Raw genomic sequence first — 21,955 nt, forward strand, 5'->3', positions numbered from 1 at the left:
TTCTTGCTGCTCTTAGGCTGGTAGGACAGTTTAATGTGCCTCTCTGAGAAAGGCTGCAGCTGCACCTAAACTGTGCACTAACAATTCTGATCTGTGTTGTTAAGAGCAGAACTTGCTTTCTACTCCGGAGACTTGCCGAATGGCAGGCTTTCCTTGTGGGTCGCCTCCATGTGCATATTAACTTACCACAAATTGCTTGCAGTGTTCTAAAAAACTGTTGAAGGCACTAGTAAAAATTTCTGAAATGGCAAAAACAGTGAATCACTCATGTGGTGGTGTAAGTGCTGTGAACTGGAACCTCTGGTCTTGTTTGACTGAAACAGTCTTATCTGTACAGGAGGGAGCCTTTTTTTTCAGGGGGATATTTGTGTAATTCATACATGAAATAAAATGTAGTTATGTTTATGTGACATTGCATCCAGCATAACCAATATGAATGAATCTTCATACCTGCCAGTTTCTTCACTGGATGTGTTTTAGTACTTCTGTGTTGTTTAGCCCATGAAATGGGCCATAGTCCTGAGGGTGAAATAAAAGCACATATAACAGGCCAGGTTAGTGCCTTGGTCCACTGACTTTGTGACCTGATGAAATGAATAAAGGTCTTACTTAAAAACAAATAAAGAAACCCAAAGCTTTGTTTGAAAATCTAGCAACCTTGCACACTCCTTGATTTAAAACTGAGGTCAGTGATCTAGTTTATCTGAAGCTTGGAAGTATATGTCAAATACTGTGCTGGGATTATGTACTGATACTGTTATGGCTAACATACTGCAGTATATATAATTTCAGGACATGGCATTTATTTGTGAATCTCAGCTCGTGAATGTTAATACACTTTTGGGAATGTCTACTATTCACTGATGTAGTCTGGTATTAGATTCATATTAACTATGATCTGTGTTCTTTTATAAAACTACATGGCAAAGTAATCCCTTATGGTTATTTCCTTCAAGGTTATCTCAGGATGTCCCTTTTATGTGAAGACTTGTTGGGTTTTAAGCTGGATTTGGTGCTGTGTGTGTTTCATTCTGTGGATAATGATGTAGAACACTTAATTCACATAAATGTTCTAAAAGTAATACTCTCTCATCTTTCAGGACAACAGGAGAAGTAGCATCTGGAGTTGTAAATAAAGTGTTCAATCAGCCAAAGGCTAGAGCAAAAGAGCTAGGTGAAGATATATGTCTAATGTATATAGAAATTGAGAAAGGAGAGGCAATACAAGAGGAATTATTAAAGGGTCTGGACAACAAAAACCCTAAAATCATAGTAGCGTGTATAGAGACACTGAGGAAAGCACTAAGGTAAGCTTTTTAGTTCTTTTTTTTTGTGGTTTTCTTTGCTTTTTCCTCACCCCAGCAATATGTGGAGTCTAATTTTATTGCTAAAGTCTTTAGCAGGCCCTTGTTATTGCTGAGTAGAAAGCATCTTGCCTGAACTGGTATTTTTTGACAGTAATGGTTGACAACATCATGGGATTTGTTAGATGTGAGGGCTGTCTATGTTTTTCAAGCCTCTTCTGGATCTCTTTCTTTCATGGTAAATGTTTACAAACTTCCTTTTTCTCAGCCTCTGAGAGAAGGGCAAGATTAGTGAGTCTTGTTCCAGACTGTGAAGTGTCTCTTCTGAATGTCTGTAATAAACTCACTGATGTGAAAACTGAAACCTAGTTTGATTTTTTTGCCTTTTTTTTTTTTAAACTGCTGTTTTCCTCACTGATGTGAGCATGTTTAATTGGGTACACAGTGTGTGTTTTTAGAAGAAATGGAAAAAAAACCCCAAAAACAACAAGCTCATTGCACAGTAAGCTTCTATTGTCCATATAATAATTCCTTTATTGAAAAGGAGAGCTGCTGGTGCTCCCTAAAATCAAATCCAGTTTAAGATGATGTAGTAGGCCTTAGTATTTGATTATTTTTTGGTTCCATATCAAGTTTGTGTGCTACCTTTGTGTGGAAGAAACTCTGGGGCTTTATGAAATTCTTATACTTGGTGTATATATAATTTACTGACCATTAGGGTTTTTTTAAAGGAAACATCAAATTTTGGAATTAGTGGACAGAACACTTCTTTCTGAGTAAAGTAGTTCATGTCAAAACTATATAATGTATGTGGAGAATGCCTTGTGTTATCTTTTAGAGAACTTGCTGAGGCATACATAAAGATGATCCGTGTTAAACTGATTGTTTCAGGCTTCACTGATGTCAAAATAAAGCTTTGGGCTTAACATAACCTGTGCTTCTGCTAAGTGAAACTCCTGTCCTATATTTAAGAATATATTTCACCTATTTTAAATTGCTTATCTGGTTAAATGTCCTTTTAACAGTGCAGTGTAATTAGAAACCTGCATAACCTTCCTCAGTATCTTTCGACTAAGGATTTCTGTAAAATGTGCCACATATTTTTTCTTCTTAGATGCAGTATTTTATTATCTTTGTGATATTAAAATGAAATACTCTCATACAGCCTTCTTGGCTTAAACTCCATCTTCTGCTTCTGAGCTGTGTTGCATCTTAAATTTTTCTTATACTTTGGTAGGCTTTCTACATTGATAACAAAATTTGTCTGTGTTTTACCTAGGTGGGTAGCTTGAACGCATAACTAGTTTAATTTCTGGTATTTTCTGTCTTGTGCTAAGGTTTCTGTTATTTCTTGTTATATCAATTAGATTATATGAACTAGATACAAATAAGTTTGCATAGGCATTTCTCCTAATATGCTCTCTTTTTGAGTCGTGATAGAAAAATTGAATTCTTGGGCAACTCATTAGTTCACATATTTAAATTGTGTTACTTCCAAGACCTCTTTTCAAGGTTTTCATATTTAGTATTGTTTAAAGTTGGTATGGAAATAAAATGATGTGCACTAGAATTTCTAGAAAGACATGTAGATTTTAGCTCTTGAGCAGCCTTTTTTACTAGCTTTTTTTTTATGTGGGACTTGAATTGGAGGGAACCATAAGAAGAAATGTGATTGGTAGAAAGGTTAATTCAGAATTAAGAAGAAATGTTTCTGAATCAAAAAAATTACTGCTTTTGAGGTGTTTTATATATGATACCTTAGTAACTACAGCAGTTAACTTCACTGTGAAAATAAAGTTCTTGTGTTCTCATTCATCAGTGATTGAAGTAGGAAGTTTTGTGTAGTAAGTGCAAGAGCATGTAGAGTCTTCTGTCAAGAAAGGGTGATTGGCTGGGGAAGTTTGTTTTGTGTGTTCCTTCAGTGGCATATATTTCAGCACGTATGTTTTTTTGTGAAGATGACCCAAGCTCATTATAATTATCTGGGCCAACAAGTGGAAAAGTGACTAATGCTTTTACTGCAGTTTGCTTCCAAGGATAGACAAAGGAGATGCTATTCTGATTTAAAAAGGGAAAAAAAAAAAGTAGGTCATACAAATTTTGGTCTAAGGACAACTTCTTTCTTTCTTCTGTCTTGTCTTTTTCCCCCTGGCAAGGAAACCGATTTAAGCACTGGATTGGATTAAGTACTTTGAAGTAATTTGAGAGGCCTGATTTTGTAATTCCAAGTTGGGTGTGGATGTTAATTTTGATAGGGCATATATTTTTTAAAATTTACAGTGGTAGTCTCAAAATAACATCTAGGATAATGGTTCGAGTAAATGACAAAACGGCTAAATGTGCACTGGAAGACTTTCATAGACTATTTTTTTTAAAAAATGAGTTGTTTGTGGATTGCTCCCTGTTTGTGGATACTGATACTATTCTGTGTTTACCTTTCAGTGAATTTGGTTCAAAGATAATCTCACTGAAGCCAATCATCAAAGTGTTGCCAAAACTTTTTGAATCTCGGGAAAAGGCTGTTCGAGACGAAGCCAAGCTCCTTGCTGTGGAGATCTACCGTTGGATAAGGGATGCTCTGCGACCTCCATTGCAGAACATAAATTCCGTTCAAGTAGGCAGGAAGTATTTCTGTATCCAAACATTTGATGCTCATCCTCTCTGATTCTGTAATGTTGGGCATTCTTAAAGCCAGAATGGGAATGTATTTTTTTGGCTGCATTAAACTTTACCCAAAACCTTGGTCATTCCTAGTCACGCGTAAGGAAATCGTAACAATATTTGGTTGCTCTGAACATACATGAAGTTGAGGGGTGAAGCCTCATATTGAAACTGAGGATGGCAACTGAGCAGCAGTAGAATGTAGCAGAATGGTTGCCTTTGAGAGACCCTTGCACTGAAAGTCTTCAACTCAATAATTTTCATTCTCAGTTTTCTTTTTTCCTGAAGTTTTTTCCTCTGTGCATCCCTTCATACTTACTCTGATGATGCTTAGGATGTGACTGTTTCCCTTGAGGAAGTAGCATTGCATTATGATAGATAGATAGAATATTTCATCATTTTAAAACTTTATAAATTATGCATCCTTTCCTCCTACTTACTTGAGTTAATTATGTTCAGGTGGAAAGCAGTATCTTGCTTTAAAAGGGCATGGTTAAAAAAAGCCAAACTTGTTCCATGAAAAGTAGCTCAGCATGTTTGTTTCATCTTCGTTTTACTGTGTAATAATAACATGGTTGTGAAGGAAAGCTTCCTTCATGCTCAACCATTTTTATTTCGAAGTGTCTACAGAGGGACCGCAGCATTCTGAATGGTGAATGTGAAGTCACTCTTAGTGGCAGAATAAAAGATAGTACTGAAAGGTAGTGCTGTCCTGGCTTCGAAATGGGGAAACTGTAATGGCTTGCTTGTCTTGGAGTATGTCCATTATGTCTTTGATGTGATGATTCTTTTCCCTTTTGGCAGCTAAAAGAACTGGAAGAGGAATGGATCAAAGTGTCATCAGCTGCTCCTAAGCAGACCAGGTTCCTGCGTTCCCAGCAGGAGCTGAAAGCAAAATTTGAACAGCAGCAGGGACTTGGAGGAGATGCAGATGGAGGTAAACTAATCTCTGAGCTCTATTGACAAGTATATTGTATATAGTTTGTGAAGGGATGCATTAAATTGTAAAGGAGCTTTTACTCAAGCTGGTGCAAAACATGGAGGAAGAAAATGTGTCTGAGGCAGAAACTTTTATATTAAAGAGTATCTGTCTTTTGAAATAGCAAAATTGCAACTGCTGATAGCGTTTTTTGAACAATGAGCCTTAGGTGGTGCTCTAGTCAAAAGTTTGTGTCACTCTGCTTATATATTTCTCCCTCCTGGTTGCAGGAGATGATGATGAGGAAGAGGCGGTGCCGCAGGTAGATGCATATGAGTTGCTTGAAGCTGTAGAAATTCTCTCCAAGCTTCCCAAAGACTTCTATGAGAAAATAGTAAGCATGAACTTAAATAATCCCTGTTAATTCTTGAGTTTTAAGACTATCGGGCAATTCTGGAATGTGTGCTTTAGTGCCACGTGGATAATAACAAACTAGTGTTAATAATATATGGGCTATCATAAATAAGTTTAAAAGTTGGATTTAGCAGCAAGAACGTTGTAATTTTAAGGGGCTGAAGTATGTCCTGGGAAAGGACTGTATTTCATATTTCATTGCAATTTCTGATGTTGAACTGTAGAAAGAAAACTTGGTTTTCTCAGGATGGAATAAAGGTTTTTAATGTTTGTGGCAAGTATGCTTCTCTAGAAATGCTTGTAGATTAATGTAAATTGTTTGCTCTGCAGGAAGCAAAGAAGTGGCAAGAAAGGAAAGAAGCTCTAGAGGCTGTTGAACTGCTAGTGAAAAATCCCAAGCTGGAATCAGGAGACTATGCAGACTTGGTGAAAGCTCTCAAAAAGGTAGTAAATAAAACTCAGAGTGCACATATAGTTGTTGTGGGGGTTTTTTTGTTTGTTTTTTTGGTTTTTGGGGTTTTTTGTGGGGTTTTTTTGTAATCTATTTGTATGATAGTTTAAATGTTACAGTTGATTTAATATTCATGAGTAGAAAATGACTAGCTGGAACAGTTATGGAAATAACCCAATCGGTGGCTCACTGATTATTGAAAGGAATTTTTCCCTGTCTCTGAAACTCGGATTTTCTCTTCAGGTTGTTGGAAAGGATACAAATGTTATGTTAGTTGCTTTGGCTGCCAAATGCCTTGCTGGACTAGCTACGGGCCTGCGAAAGAAATTTGGACAGTATGCAGGGCATGTAAGTAAGAGTATCTACTTTTTTCCTGGTTTTATTCATGCTGGACACCTTTTCTTCCCTTTCCCTTTTTCCTGTCAAGCCGTAGGATTTGCCCAAGGCTATTCTTTGTACAATCAGGAATGCTTACCAACCCCTTAAAAGAGTATGCATTGAAATACTTGCCTAGATCTTTGTCACCTAAATTTTAAAGGACCTTCTTCATTCATATTCAGCAACATGAAACTTTCTGTTGCAATGTAAATCTTCTGAACTAAGAAAATGATTCTGTCATTAAATGGACTTTATTTACATTACCTCATCCTAGAGATACCCCCACAGGAATCCATTTGTAGGCCACAGTGAAAAAGACAGCTTCTAAATCCTAGTGCTACTTTAGCACCTCCATGGTGCTTTTATGGTGGTTGGGTTTGTTTGACTGTTGGGGGATGGTAGGTGGTGGGTGTTCTGTTTCCTTGTTGCCTGGGTTTTGTGGGGGTTTTTGTCTGCTTTAAATAGCAAAAAAATCTGAGATTTTTGGTACCAAAATGTTCCGGTGCTCCAGTTTAGTGCTGTTTGTTGTCTCCTTTGCTGCTCATCTCTTATCAGTAGCTAATATCAGGAAATACAGGAAAACTTAACCAGTATGTGGAAACAAAGAGTGCTTTCAATGAATTTCAATTCTCACTCGTTTCTCAAGCCTGTGTCACTGTGTTCTTTAAGCTGCTCAATCAAATTTTTCGTATGAGAAGCAAGAGTAATGGGGTTAAAGAACTGGTGGGCCTGGCTGCTGGTAGTATTGTCTCTGAATTGGGAAGTTGGAGAATCTCACTGCTCCAGAAATATTCAAGTCTCCTGAACTCTGAACAATAGCTTGGACAGTCACTTTGATTCTGAAAGCTGTCTGTAGTTACAAAAATCATTCTTGCATTTGTTTTGTAGTTGATTTCTGAAGATTAACCCTTATAGCTGCAGAGTTAGTGTTGAAAAAGCCAAGCTCCTAAAATAAGGGTGTAGCTCTGTGGTTGCCAGGAAAATGGTGCTGAGAAGATGACTTTTTCAGTACTGTAATGGCAGCTCTGAATTGCATAATCTCCGTACTCATTTTAGCAATTCACTTGATTTTTTGGCTGGATTTATTTACTTGTGAGGAAGATGTAGAGTTCTGAGAGTGGGCATTGAAGTGTTATGAAACAGAATTGTTGCTAGAATTGTATGATTATAAACTCTATTGCTTAAATATAGGACTGCAGTGCTAGTCTGCAATCTGTGTTCTGACAAGAGTAGTGAAATCATGCATAGAATCATACTCCTCACTATAATTGAGTATGTGTGTGCCAGCTTCACCTCTGACTGCATTTGTACCCCTGGACTAATTTTTCTTCTTTCCTTCTCACATGGGCCACGGTTTCTAACTTCCACATTAAAAAATGCTCATTTTACCTGTCAGCATTTTCTGAAACAGAGGCTTAGTGATTTTAAATATCTCCTCCTTATGACTTTGTTCTCTGTAAGGTGTAGGGGTGTCTAGCACCTGCAATAGCACGTATGATGGCCTTTGTGGTACCATCTGTATTATCTGAAGGTTTTTTGAGTGTTGAAGTCTGTGAACTGGGAATTTGGAAGTTGCAGCCCAAAGAAAGGATACCACCTTGAGCCTAGATCACAGTGCATCACAAGGGGTTGAGATCCCATACCTTCTGAGTAGAAAGCAAATCTATTTTTCGTTATGCAAGAGCCTGTAGCTTCTGTAAAGCATCTGACTGCTTCCAAACTATGAACTGTTAGGTTTATGAAAATTTTGAAAGTGGCCTGCTTTCCACAGTTAAGATCTGCATGTTTCTGGCTCAGTGACAGAAGTCCTTACTGTTACAGATCCCATGTTAAAGTGGACCTGCTCATATTACTGGCACATGGGAATGTCTGCAGTGTAGTAGTTATTTTTACTTTTTTTTCCCCCCCTTGAATATTTTATTTATTTGTTTTTTCAGCAGTGGCTGTCTGAGCACCTAGACTAGGTAGAAATTGCTGTCAGATTCCAGGATGGCATAGTTTACTGTCAGATGTGCTTTTTCAAGGTGATAGATCTGAAAAATATTGCTGCGGAAGATTCTGGTTGCTTTAGAGTCATGATCTTGTCAGCTGGATCAGATGAGGACTTCTTAATGAGCCATGCTTAGTGCTGTCAGAAAACTGGGAAAGAGGGACAGGTTAAATATCTTTTAGATTCTTAGAATACAAGAGCACAGCACCATTTATGTTGTAAAATTGTTCATTTCCATTCTGTTGCTCTGTATTCCAGCATAATTCCATAATCTGTATTTATGTGAATTTATAGGTCTGCCTTTTGATGTGAAATTGTTTGAAAATCTGTATTTGTTAATAGAGTGACTGGAATGAGTTTAATATTGGAGAACAGCAAAAATAAACTAGTTCAGACTGCTGTTGAGTACACTGAGGTGTTTGAATTACTGGCTTCTCTGCAAAGTACCAGGGCACAGACTATCAGGCTTTCCAGTTACATTAGTGAAGAGGGCATTGACTGTGGGATTGCGTTTTATGGAAATGGTATACTCTGGCTCACCCCTGGAAAATGTATGGTTTATCCCAAGTCTGTACCCTCCCTGCAGTATCGTGTATCTGTAACCTCATTGGCTGTAGAATCTTACCGCGCCCACTTTGAACCTCTGTGTTAAGGGTGCAATCCGAGAGGGCTCTTCCTCTTTTGCCCTGGTGGTCTTCGGAGACTGCTCCCTCCCCATCCTCTCCCCTTCTCCCTCTCCCCCCATTTCCTTCTCCCCCCCCCAGTGACCCCATGTGCTGCCTTCCTGGGGTAAGACTCTGAATAAACCCTCATCTCATCAGCACCTCAGCAGCCGTCTGAAGTCTCTTTGCCTGCCAGCAGGGGAACACCCACGACCCTAGGGCCTGGGGGGCTCCTGGGGAACCTTCCCCGGGGACCCCCCCAAAATTTAAACTACAACAATTGGCATTTTTGTTTCCTTTTCCATAGGTTGTTCCAACAATCCTGGAGAAATTCAAAGAGAAGAAGCCCCAGGTAGTGCAAGCACTGCAGGAGGCCATTGATGCAATCTTTCTTACAGTAAGTAAGAGTGAAAATTTCCCCATTGTCTGAGAATTGGTCTCTAATTTTGATTTGCTTTTCTCTTTACTGAAATAATGACTTTTTTTATTCAACACTGTAGACCACATTGCAGAACATAAGTGAAGATATTTTGGCAGTCATGGACAACAAAAACCCAACAATTAAGCAACAAACATCCCTTTTCATTGCAAGAAGCTTCCGACACTGCACACCTTCTACTCTGCCAAAAAGCCTGTTAAAACCTTTCTGTGCTGCACTTCTCAAGGTAAAGCAGGAGGAGTTGACACTTGTCTGGCATTGACTTTAGCACTGTTGTGGTGAAACCTTGGATTGTTTGAGGAGAAAGACCTGAAGGTAGTGCAGAGACCAGAGAGTTCTTGTGTGCTGTGCAGCCCTCAGAGTCAGTTTTGGCTGATGTCAAACTCGAAGGTGACTCTCAGTCAGGGGAACAGTTCCGTTTCCTTTATCTTAGCTTTTTTGAAGCTGTAGACTCACTAAGTTTGTAATAGATTAAGACAGGGGTTTACAACTATTATCCCAGACACCACCACTTGCTTCTTGCAAACGTTTCTAACAAGTTTTTGTTGGAATGCTGTTGTTCACTATGAATAAAGGAGCAACCATCATTGATTCATACGTGGCAGTGACACTAGATCATTTATCAGTGTAAATGACAACGATGTATACTTTTTTCTTATTGCAAATAGCCCTTTCCTTAGGGTATAGGCAATATCCCTAGCATAAAAAATGGAGATTTGAACAAGATTGAAGAACTTTAAACTCTGTATGAACTTCCATGATGTTTAAAGCATTAAATGTTCAACCTCTTCTTGTGGGAAAAAACCAAAGCTGAGAAAATGGCTTTATCTGAGAAAAAGTGGACTTGGTTAGTACATAGGAAAACAGAAGTGGAAAACAACCTTTTTCTTTCTGCAGTGGAATGTCAAAGATTACTCTGTAGTAGAATCAGATTTTAAATAATGGGAGAAGATTTATGTAGAAGATGTTTAGATATGAGCCACAAGTCACATAACATAAATTGTCTTTCTCTGCAGCATATCAATGATTCTGCTCCTGAAGTAAGAGATGCTGGATTTGAAGCATTAGGCACTGCCTTGAAAGTAGCTGGAGAAAAAGCTGTGAATCCATTTCTAGCAGATGTAGACAAACTAAAGCTCGATCGGGTGAGTATTGTTATAAATGCTGTAAAAACATTTCCATTTGTCCATTTAAGATGCATCTTAGGGTAGAGAAGGTGAAAGACAATGCTTTAGCCTAGTTAATCTCTTCATTCTTACATAAATTATCTGGCTGTATTATCTGTGAGGTGGGTTGTCAGATTTAGTTGTGGTTTTGGTTGGTGGTATTTGGAGTTTTGTTTGTTTTTTAACACTTTGGTGTCTGAAACCAGCTTTTAGATCACAACCATATGGTCCAATTTTTTATTATTAGATAGGATTTGTTATTAAAGACTTACTTCCCAACAACAAAGTTGTTATACTTTTGCACAAGCTGACAGGTATGTTGCCTGAATGAAGATTTTGTAATTTAAGGTGCTCAGACTTAGTCTTAGAGCATCTATGAGTATCAGTGTTTTCAGAGGTGTCAATGTTTTCTTTGTACATAAATGCACTTCATTTTGAGGACAATTATTTTCTCAATACAGTGATGACTGATGTCACTGATTGGTTAACCTTACTATTGAAGGAACACCAGATAACAAAATTTTGTGAAGTAAACATCTTAAACTCTTCACATTTTTTCCACATTAGTCAAGTTTGAGCCACTGGTAAAGGGACATTGTGCAGCCAATTGTGGTAGCTAAATAGCTTCTTTCCACCCCCACCTTCTTTTTTCCCCACTGCTTGGCAGATTAAAGAGTGTGCTGAAAAGGTAGAAGTGGTTTATGGTAAAAAACCAGGAGGAGCAGCTGAGAAAAAAGAAGGCAAGCCTATTACTGGGAAGACTGCTGCTCTTGCAGGGTCTGCAGGAGATAAAGAAACAAAAGATGCAGCAGCCAAACCAGGACCACTGAAAAAAGCATCTGCAGTGAAGGTAAGAGATTGTCAGACAATCAGTCATCTGTGATTGCATCAAATAGTTACTTACTGCAGATCAGAGGTGATCTTTTGAACATCTGCCTCAACTGAGCTATCACTGTCCTTTTGCAGGAGGAGGTGAGCCTAACAGCAAAAGGGATCTGTGACGTTCTGGGAATGTAATGAAATCTCAGTTTTTAATGATACAAATTGTCTTGCCACGTCTTAATATCAGATTTTGAAATAGTGATAAAAGACTGGAGGCATTCAGAGGAGCCTCTTGTTGTAACATTGATGTGCTCTGGGATATAGTATTACTTGGCCGAAGTCAACATTTCTTCTAACTAGCCAGGTTACTAATTAACTATTGGATATTTTTTCACTGTTGTTTTTAGTTTGTTCCTTTGTATATTTTGAAGTAATTTGAGCTATTAGCCTGTATTTCTTTAATATTATTCTTCTGGGTTTTAAAAATTGACTGCAGTAGATGGTCTTTGTAATATGCTACTTAGTTCTTCAGGTGGGATACCAGGAAGTGAATAGAAGAATAGATAAAATTTTTGAAATCTATTTGTGCTCAGATAACCTGAGAAAGAGACACCAGTCACAAGTTTAGTATCTGAGCAGTATTCATAGGAAAACATACAGACGATGTTGTTATTTCCTGACCTGTCACAAATAAATCATTCTTTCCTTTTTCGTCTTTTGTTGTCCTATTATGTGTTGTAAAACCTCTAGTGTAAAAGCAATTTATGAATTAAATGAGCTCTAGCTTATCTCTGCCTGCAGTTGTTATTCTGTCAGAGATATGTATTTTTTTACATTAGAAGCACAGTATAGGAAAAACAGCCATTCTTTTGATGTCTGAGCTGGAGACCTATTTGATCTTGGCTAACTTGTCCATTAACTTTCCAGGCTGGGGTCCCCCCAAAGAAAGGCAAACCAGCTACAGCTGCAGGTACAGGAGGTGCTGGGGCTAAAGGCAAGAAGGCTCCTGAGACCAAAGAGATCTTTGAGTCAGAGCTCTCTGTGAGTATTCTGCTGTTCTCTGAAATACAAAGCCCTCTGTGACTACAGATGGCAGCTTTGGTTAATCAGATCTCCAGGTACTACAGAGTTTTTCAGGGAGATTCTGTTTTTGTTAGGAGAAGGGAAAACAGTATGTACAAATCTGTAACTGGTGAAATGGGTCTTTAGTAAATACACCTGTTCTTCAGGCTGTTGTTGGAACCAGGCCATATAAGACAGTAAGCAGTAAATCATGCTTTTATACCCTTATAATAGGGTATATTGGTGTTCCTGAAATCGGAAGAGATGAAAAAACCAGTGATACTTAATACGGAATTTAGGACATCTGATTTGATGAAGGAGTCTGATATTAAAAGCACGAGAATACATTATTGTGGAGTTTACATTGAAATTTGAAGTGAAATAAAGTAATAATTAAATGAACTAATAAAAATCTGTTCTGTGCTGCTTATATTGTTACGCTTCAAAAAAAAAATCACTGAATTCTGCATGTTAGCTCAGCATCTACCTACTTTCTTGGTAGGGAACTGGGTAAACTCAGGTATCTGTGGGTTAACAAAAAACCTATTGAAGCTTTGCTAGATGCATTTGCAAGTTTTTTGGACTGTCAGTCCAAACCATAGTTATATTTGGAGTGTTGCTTAGAGGGAATAATTTCTATTGTGTATCCAGTTTGTATTGCTAGTTACACAGTAGAAAATGAGAATACAGTTCCTGAAGGTGATGCAGACATCAGTGAAACAAGGGAAGTTTTTATCACTAAATAACTTTCATTTTCTATTTTGCTAAAATGGAGACAGAAGATAGGTCTTCTCTATTCTCATCAACTTCTGATTCATTGTTGTCAGTGTTTATTCAGATTTGATCCAAAATTACATTGCAAATTTTAGGTTACCTCTGCTTGATTCTTTAAGCAGGTGGTTGGTATTCAAGATTATTTTTGACTGTCTGCACAGTTTCTCATACTTCCCAGAAATTACTTTTCTGTTGCAGTGCAATTTTAGCAGCTTTCTAAATGCATAAGACCCCTAAACTACAATCCATAAAAGCTTTCAATCTTCAACAGAACCCTTTTCCTATTTTGTAAATGCCCCACAGTACAAGGTCAGTCCAGTATCTTACCTGTCCTTAAGGTTGCTGCACTCCTCTGAAGGGGTGCAGTGGAGTGTTAACCTTGTTCTGATCTGTCTGCAGATAGAAGTATGTGAAGAGAAAGCTGCTGCTGTCCTTCCAGCTTCTTGTATCCAGCAGTTGGACAGTGGTAACTGGAAAGAGAGGCTTGCCTGCATGGAGGAGTTTCAGAAGGTATGTTGGAATGGTTGATAAGAGGGGCAGTAGGGAAAGAGAAAACAAGTAATAATTTCTTCAGCTCTTTAACCCTGGTAAGTCTCATGAAATACTCATTAGTAGTAGTTGCTTGTCAGCACTTCAAATGAATTAAACAGTACTTGCAAAAACCAAATGGCTTATGTGGTTTAAATTCCATGACAATAGTGGAGTAAGTATTTCACCTTAATGTAGATAGTTGTGCTTTTGTCAAAAATACTTATATTTTCACTGAGAATACTCAGAGGTCTTTTTAAAACTACAAGTAACTGTAAAGCTTGGTCTCAAAGATAGCTAGATTTAAACAGAAGGTTTTGCAACAACTAGGCCAAATCTGTTGCAAATAAGTTCCTGCTGTTTGTGTCTTAGGCAGGGATTGATTATAATCAACTACTTGTTGATAAAGTTGAAATCTTTGTTTAGAGACTTGTACAGTACTGTCTGTCTTCACAGCTAGCGTCAAGTGCTTCATAGTCACAAACAAAAACAGCATCAGATGTCCCTCAGATAGTATCCATTAGAAGACCTTTGAGAGTTCACACTGAAAAAGCTTCAACTGTAGATGTACAAGTATTTCAAGCAACTACACCAGTACAGTCATGACTGAGATTTTAATATTTTAGTGGGAAAAGTGACTAACTTCAGTTAGGAAATGGTGACTGGCTGCATTGAAATGCTGCTGCAGAAGCCCACTTTATTAAAATGTTGCCATTTCAGTTGAATGAATAAGCCTAACAACAGCTAAACCCCATTATTTAGATTATATTCAGGCTTTATCTCTGCTATGTCGTCAACGTTCCAACATAAAAGCTGCATAATATACTTCATCTTAAAATGAAGCTTTTTGAGGAGCAGATGGGTTCAGGAATTCTGTTTGTTTCTTTTTAATTAAGTATTAAATTCCTAGGGATGGAATGGCCAATAGTGAGTGTTAAGGACATTTGTTAAAGAACATAAAAAGAGCAGTGATGTGAATGTTGTAGGTTAAATGTTGGCTCAGTACCCCAGACTCCTTGTAAAAGTGACTCTTCAGGTAAATTATTATGCTGAGAATTTCTGTAATTTAATTCAGTATTAAGAAAATACTTTGAGGACAGTTGAGAATTTCTGTTTAAATTTTGTATAATTTGTGACCCACTGGCTAACTTAATGTTTATCCTTTAGGCTGTTGAGCTTATGGAAAGAAGTGAAATGCCTTGCCAAGCCCTAGTAAGAATGCTGGCCAAGAAACCTGGTTGGAAGGAAACAAATTTTCAGGTAATACATTATCCTTCAGTAACTAAATAGTCTATTTTTGTTAATGTAAAATAGTTTCCAGCTAAAAGGCTGTAAGTGTATATGTCACAGTGGCCACAGATTTATCTGTGATCAATGAGAATATAAACTCTCAAATTGGATTTTATTTCTGTTGAGAATTGAGACTCTAGAATTCATCTAAGGTATGTCAGTGTTGTCTTTAGATGTATGTGTATACATGTGCATATATATAAGCATGTGTGTATATAAGTTCTAAAAGTAGATAATGGCAGCCCAATGTTATTTGTGTTGTGTGTGTATATATATAATAGTATGTATTTGTGTGTACACACAGTTTGTGTATAATGACACAAAACACCTGTATGTGTGTGTACAAAATATCTGTGTGCATGAATACTTTTACATATTCAAGTGTGTGTGTATATATATGTATACACACAAATACTAATTTTGTGCATACGTTAGTATTTACCCACAAATCCATATAATTCTTATATGTATCTGTAGATACACAGAATGAGAAAAACTAGTCTAAACTACATGAAGACGTGAGTAACTTTCTTGCTGTTTTGGACATTGCAGGTGATGCAGATGAAACTGCATATAGTTGCATTGATTGCACAGAAAGGAAACTTCTCCAAAACTTCAGCACAGGTAGTGCTGGATGGTCTTGTGGACAAGGTTGGTGATGTGAAATGTGGAACTAATGCAAAAGAGGCCATGACAGCAATAGCAGAAGCATGTCAGTTGCCATGGACTGCTGAGCAGGTGAGTGAGCAGCAAAGATATTCTTTCAGTAAATAAAATCAGAAATAATATGTAGGGTGTCCTTTCAGTCTGAGGAGTAAATCTCAAATCTTTGATTTTTCTCTCTTGCATTAAAGTGATTTGTTTGCTCTCAAGATGCTTCCTGAGGTAGAAGTTAAATATATATTCCTCTAAAATTGAAAATAGAATCACGGGATGGTTTGAATTGGAAGGCACCTTAAAGATCATCTAGGTCCTCCTCCCACACCATAGGCAGGGATATCTTCTACTAGACCAGGTTGCTCAAAGTCCCATCCCACCTGGCCTTGAACATTTCCAGGGATGGGGCAGCCACAACTCCTCTTTCAGTTCAGACCCATTCCGCTTTGTCCAACCACTGTATGCCTATTTCAAAAGTTTTCTTGGAGGCCTCCTTCAAGTACCGAAGGGCCACAAAATCACTCTGGAGCCTTATCTAGGCTGAAAAATTCCAGTTCTGTCTGCCTTTCCTCATAGGAAAGGTGGTCCATCCTTCTGATCGTGGTGGCCCTGCTCTGCGCTCATTCCAACAGATCCCTGTCCTTCCTGTGCTGAATGCCCCAGCACTGCTGCTGAGGTCTCACAAGAGCAGGGCACAGGGGCAGAATCCCCTCTCTCACCCTGCTGGCCCCACTGCTCTTGGTGCAGCCCAGGACACCGTTGGCTTTCTGGGCTGTGAGTGCTCATTTCTGGGTCATGCCCAGCCTCCTTGGAGGAGCTGGACCCTCTCTCTTGTGCATGCTCCCTCTTCATTCGTCCCCCATGTGTTGATTCGAGAGCTGCCCCAACCCAGGTGCAACACCTTGGCTTGCTGAACCTCTTCAGGTTTCCATTATTATAGTGCTTTGTCACCTGGTTTGCCAGCGAAAGTTTACACTTAACTCTCTTCTATTCCAGGTTGTGGCTATGGCTTTCGCTCAGAAGAATCCTAAAAACCAGTCAGAAACTTTGAACTGGCTTTCAAATGCAATTAAAGAGTTTGGCTTTTCTGGGTAAGTCTTTTAAGTAGATTGCTGAGAGAAACTTGAATGAAAATGTTTCTAATCTGAACTCTAGTTCCTTAAACTCTGACGCTAGCGATGTTCTTCCATCTCGTTAGTATATAACTGAAAGTATCTGGCATTACTAGTACGATAGTATGTGCTTACAGTTCTAGCTACTTTATCCATCACTCCATCTTCTCTGAAGAGCATTTGTCTTAAAGTACTTACGGATGTGGGCTGGGCACAGAGCTGTGGTATTGCATGTCTGTTATACTCCTACTTGGATACACCTGCACCCAGGTGGACCACTATATTTTATAGTGTACAAGGAAAAAACACAACAACTGAACCTGACAACATACAGAAGCGTACATTCCAGCATGCCTGTTAATCTCTGTTGGAGACATTTTGAGGTTGATTACAGATGGATGAAGTTTTAGCCAAGAAAATAGCTGTTATGTCTGGCATTGTGAGAGTAAGAAAGAAATAAATTCTCCATCAGAACCAGGGGTAGCATGCCTTAATTTTTAACTGCTTGTCTTTCAACTGAATGTGGTCAAACATGTGTAATAGAGTTTAATCCTGAGGGAAAAAATATCTAAGCAAGGAAAACTTCAAATACCGCTTTATTTGACTAATTGGGCAGTTACTATGCCTGTCTTAAGATATTTTGTGGCTTTTAAATGGATAGTGGCAATGATTAAGTCTGGGAAATAAACTCTACTTTAGTAAATTCCCCCAAAAATATATATTCACAGCATAGTAATGTTTTACTAAAAAAGCAGTGTTTGAGACTGCACAGACAATAGAGAAGATTCAGGAATTTAAACCTTCCTTTATTTTACTTGTAAATATCCTTTTGAAAATTGTGCCTTTTTCTGGAACATCATGAGACTAACACAAAAAAAAAAGACCCACCACAACAATAATATACCCTCACCTTTGTTGTGTAGTTATGTTTCAGGTACTTAAAATGTTTCTAGATTCATTCCTCAACATTTCAGTCCTAGCAGTCACGTGGATTGCGTAGTTTAAGAAACTTTCCAGCTGTGATAATAGTAGGCTTTGATATAAATTGTTTACTGACTGATTTTTCACAGCAGGCTATTCTCCAAACTGATCTTTTAGTAGTTATTTAAGCAACTGCTATCTACACTGTACCTGTGATGATATTTTATGAGTATACATGTCTTCTGCATTTAAGTTAGTTGTGTAAATCTGTCAAGGAGTATCTTTTTTATTTAACATATTGTGATGATTTTGTTTGTTGGTGCTGTTTCCTGTGTTGAGTTTTATTTATGGGAGACATCTTTTTTCCACAGATTGAATGTCAAAGCTTTCATCAGTAATGTGAAGACAGCTCTTGCTGCAACTAACCCAGTGAGTAAATTTAGAATCTTAATCCTGAATTATTATCAGTCCTTAATTTGAAGACTGAGTGCTTTTTGCTCTTTCTGGCAGGCTGTGAGGACTTCTGCCATTACATTGCTGGGAGTAATGTATCTTTATGTGGGACCTTCTCTGCGAATGTTTTTTGAAGATGAGAAGCCAGCCCTTCTCTCACAGATAGATGCAGAATTTGAAAAGGTATGAAGTGGAGCTCTCTTGCTACCAAGTGTCATTAAAGCTGCTTTGAAACTTCAGTAGCTGGAGTTTGTAGTATTATTGTGGTCTAACCCTTGGGCTGGTAATTGAACCAGATTCTTTAAGATGGTGCACTAAGGTTGCAAATTCATTATGTGTAACTATCCCAATAGTCATTTTTTAATTACGAATTTAAAAAGTTCCTAGGTGTATTTCAATAGTGTAATGGTTTAGGAGTCTGTTGTCCTGAGCCAGTGCATTTGTATCATAGAAGTGGTTTTATTTTTAATGTCAAATGAAAAGTTGTAAAATTGTTGTTGCTGATTTTTGTGATGCTTGCAGATGCAAGGACAGACAGCACCAGCTCCAACTCGTGGCATTTCCAGAAACAGTGTGGGAGGTGGGGATGATGGTGAAGAAGAAGAACAGGAGGAGGCTGGGAATGATACTGTGGATCTCTTGCCAAGAACAGATATTGGGTAGGTTTGGATTCTAGCACCTGAATATACACTTCCACTGCAGTTCAAAACTTTGCATTTATAAATGCTTTCTAAGCATTCATAAATCTATGGTGTAAAAGCACTCACATACTAATAGAGATATTAATAAGTAAATGGGCACTTTACCTGTTTTTCTCTTGCAGTGATAAGATCACAGCTGAACTAGTGTCTAAGATTGGGGATAAAAATTGGAAGATCAGAAAGGAAGGTCTAGATGAAGTGACAAGCATAATAAATGAAGCAAAGTTCATACAACCAAACATAGGAGAACTTCCAGCTGCTCTGAAGGGTCGTCTCAATGACTCCAACAAAATCTTGGTATGTTTTCCAAAATCCTGTTTCAGTTGTTTCCAGCTTAAGGTATAATTTCTGAACCTTGCTTATTATTGTGTGGTCTCTTTCAATGTCATTAAATCAGCAGTTGGAAAGCAGTGAACTGTGTGATTACAAATCATATATTTGCCTATTTTTATAAATACTTGTGGGGTTTTTTTCATTTAAAAATGCTTCAAAGGAAAGGAAAATCTACCTTTACTTTCAGTGTAATATAATGACATCTTAAAAGAATTTGACTTGAAATTTAATTTGCTCAGAATATGGAAGTATTTTTTATTTTTCAGTGTGATGCTGAAATGAATGCTGAAATAGTTGTCATTGAGCAGGCATTCTAAAGTAAAAGCTTAATATATAGCAGTGTCTCTTTTCCCTGTATAACTGGGAGGTTTTGCATAAATGCTTGTAACACTGTTTTATTTAAAACCCTTTTTTTTCCTTATATGCAGGTGCAACAAACATTGAGCATTCTTCAGCAACTAGCAACAGCAATGGGCCCAAATATCAAACAGTATGTGAAAAATTTGGGGATTCCTGTCATTACAGTCCTAGGAGATAGTAAGGTAGGACAGATGTAAAGATCTCTTTGCTTTTTGTATCAAAGCTGTGCCTGAAAGGTTAATGGATGGTAGTTAAAACTCCATTGGAAGCTTACCAATTTTTTTAAAAGTTCTTGCCTGAATGACAACTTAATATTCAAATATAAATATATGCCTGAATGTATATTCAGATGTATTCTCCTCTTTGTTACTAGACCCAGTGAAACAATCTGGCTTTTAAATGAGTGTGGTGACTATATGCATATTTCTGCTGATGAAAATACACTATTTTAGACACTGAACAGGTTTGCTTGGTAAAGTTTCTTGTAGAATTTTTAGCATATCACTGTGGATTCCTGTATACATTGTTGGTGTCCTTGGTACTGTGTAGGAGAGCTTTGAATTGTAGGTAGACATAGGACATTCACAACTGACACTGAAGCTTGTAGAAATAACATCAGCATCAAGTTTGCCAGGATGCTGTGTCAAAATCAAGCTTAGGACCATGGGAAAGAGCTATTGGAAGCAATGGGTAAAGAGGCTTGGGAATGTGCCAGTATCTTGCGCCAAAAGTCATGGGCAGTTATCAAAGATGGCATACCTCAGCTGTCTCTGCTTGGAATGTGATAGGAGAAAGAGCAGAAGCTGCATCTACCTGTCTCAAACAATGGAAGGACCTGGACAGGTTCTAGGGCTAGATAAAAATCTCCTGGTTCAAATTGTTTTCTCTTTAAGAATCTTCAAGAACTGAGATTTTATGTGACTGTTAAATTCTTCTTTTAACTCACCAATTATCCTGAGGTAACAGCAAGCTACTTCTGTAGAGTCATAGAACTTTTTAGGTTGGAGGGGAACCCCACAAACCATCTAGTTCCAACACCACTGCCATAGGCAGGGACACTTTCCGCTAGACCAGGTTGCTCAGAGCCCCAGATTGGTAGGAGAGTTTGTGGTTTAAGGATAAGACCAATTGTGATTAACTTAAACTGTTATTAAAATGCATAATACTGACATAACTTGTAAGCACTGTAATGCTGACAGGAGATTATATGCTCATTTGAACACTGTTACAGTGGTAATTTTTTTTAAGTACTGCAAGATTTAACTAGTTTATCAAATTTGTCAGGTTTTTGAAAATGAGGATGCTCCATTTTGGGTCCTTCTTCGATGTTTATAAAGGATCCACTGAATAGTTGAGGAAAATAATCAGCTTGAAGCATGAGTGAAGACAAATTGAATTTGGGTGATGGGAACCAAGGCCTTATCAGAGGGGCTGATGAGTGTGTGTTTATCTGCAATAAGATGGGAGAAGTTGGTAAAGCAAGGATACTGACTTCTTGTTCACATATATTGCCTGGATGTTACTTCTGCATTTAATATGGTTCATAATTATCTAAATTGAGTCTGCTATGTTATTAGCTTTCCTCAGAAATTCAGCCTACAGGAGAGGGTCATGTACAGAGTCATGTCTAGACTGATAGCATTTTAAAGAACCATGATTGTTAAACATTCCATCTGGCTTCTCATAACTTCATACAATTTCTTCAAAAAAGGGTGCTGTTCTAAATTTTGCTTGGAAAAAAACACTAAAGATGGAAATCAGTAGGAGTTAGAGGGCTCCCTCATTCCTGATTTGACTTTTGCTCATGTGTATCCTAAATGAGAGTGCCCTAATAGCAGGCTCCATAATCCTCTTGCCTTGATTTATGAATGTGCAGTCTATTTTAAGCACTATATAAGTCACTAACATTATTTTTTAGCTTCTTTGACAGTTTGACTCCTAGGATTGTCGCCAGTGAATGATAACGTGTAAAAGTAATTTTAGAGATACCCTTTCACCCTCTTTATTAAACTAATTTTTAAAAAATTGTGGTAGATAAGTATAATGTCTGATTTGGAGATTGCTGCAGCTGATATCTTCACTGAAACTAAATTCTTCAGAATCTTAAACTTCTCAAGCTGCAAATAAAAAAGAGATTTCAAAACCTGTGATGTGGAAGCTTTTTGCTTTAGCAAAAAGGAAGGACGACTGTTGCGTCTTCTGTCATAATCTTCTGGCCCTTCTTTAGATTTATTCTTTTGAAATCTCTTCCTTGCTGCAGACTAATGTTCGTGCTGCTGCACTAGCAACTGTAAATGCCTGGGCCGAACAAACTGGCATGAAAGAGTGGTTGGAAGGGGAAGACCTGTCTGAAGAGCTCAAAAAAGAAAATCCTTTCCTAAGACAAGAGGTAGGCTTCTGTCAAGTAAACCTGTGTGTGTCAAGTCAGAATAACCTGATGTGCTATGGACTCTATCTGTGCAGACTGAAATGGCACAATGCTACCATTATATGGGAAAACAGGTAGCTGTGTATTTGTACTACATAAAATTGTTAAGCCTCAAAAGGCTAGTAACGAG

General features: G+C 37.9%; 2 protein-coding genes across 5 annotated transcripts in view; one reads left to right on the forward strand and one right to left on the reverse strand.

Annotated features, from left to right (window-relative positions):
• The window catches only part of F2 (coagulation factor II, thrombin), a 329,241-nt gene that overhangs the window by 276,105 nt on the left and 31,181 nt on the right, over window positions 1-21,955 (reverse strand). The window lies entirely within an intron of this gene.
• CKAP5 (cytoskeleton associated protein 5) overlaps window positions 1-21,955 on the forward strand; it is a 51,068-nt gene that overhangs the window by 10,689 nt on the left and 18,424 nt on the right. For all 4 annotated transcript variants that reach the window (XM_063398439.1, XM_063398442.1, XM_063398441.1 and 1 more), the window contains exons 4-24: window positions 1,101-1,307; window positions 3,747-3,918; window positions 4,770-4,902; window positions 5,175-5,278; window positions 5,629-5,742; window positions 5,993-6,097; window positions 9,087-9,176; window positions 9,280-9,444; window positions 10,235-10,363; window positions 11,052-11,234; window positions 12,134-12,247; window positions 13,442-13,552; window positions 14,738-14,830; window positions 15,413-15,598; window positions 16,514-16,608; window positions 17,922-17,979; window positions 18,061-18,186; window positions 18,526-18,662; window positions 18,827-19,001; window positions 19,466-19,579; window positions 21,658-21,786. In XM_063398439.1, the coding sequence (XP_063254509.1) occupies window positions 1,101-1,307; window positions 3,747-3,918; window positions 4,770-4,902; window positions 5,175-5,278; window positions 5,629-5,742; window positions 5,993-6,097; window positions 9,087-9,176; window positions 9,280-9,444; window positions 10,235-10,363; window positions 11,052-11,234; window positions 12,134-12,247; window positions 13,442-13,552; window positions 14,738-14,830; window positions 15,413-15,598; window positions 16,514-16,608; window positions 17,922-17,979; window positions 18,061-18,186; window positions 18,526-18,662; window positions 18,827-19,001; window positions 19,466-19,579; window positions 21,658-21,786 (2,740 nt within the window). The remainder of the gene's footprint in view (window positions 1-1,100; window positions 1,308-3,746; window positions 3,919-4,769; window positions 4,903-5,174; window positions 5,279-5,628; window positions 5,743-5,992; window positions 6,098-9,086; window positions 9,177-9,279; window positions 9,445-10,234; window positions 10,364-11,051; window positions 11,235-12,133; window positions 12,248-13,441; window positions 13,553-14,737; window positions 14,831-15,412; window positions 15,599-16,513; window positions 16,609-17,921; window positions 17,980-18,060; window positions 18,187-18,525; window positions 18,663-18,826; window positions 19,002-19,465; window positions 19,580-21,657; window positions 21,787-21,955) is intronic.

The sequence above is a fragment of the Prinia subflava genome, chromosome 5, assembly GCF_021018805.1.
Source record: "Prinia subflava isolate CZ2003 ecotype Zambia chromosome 5, Cam_Psub_1.2, whole genome shotgun sequence".
NCBI classification, from domain to species: domain Eukaryota; kingdom Metazoa; phylum Chordata; class Aves; order Passeriformes; family Cisticolidae; genus Prinia; species Prinia subflava.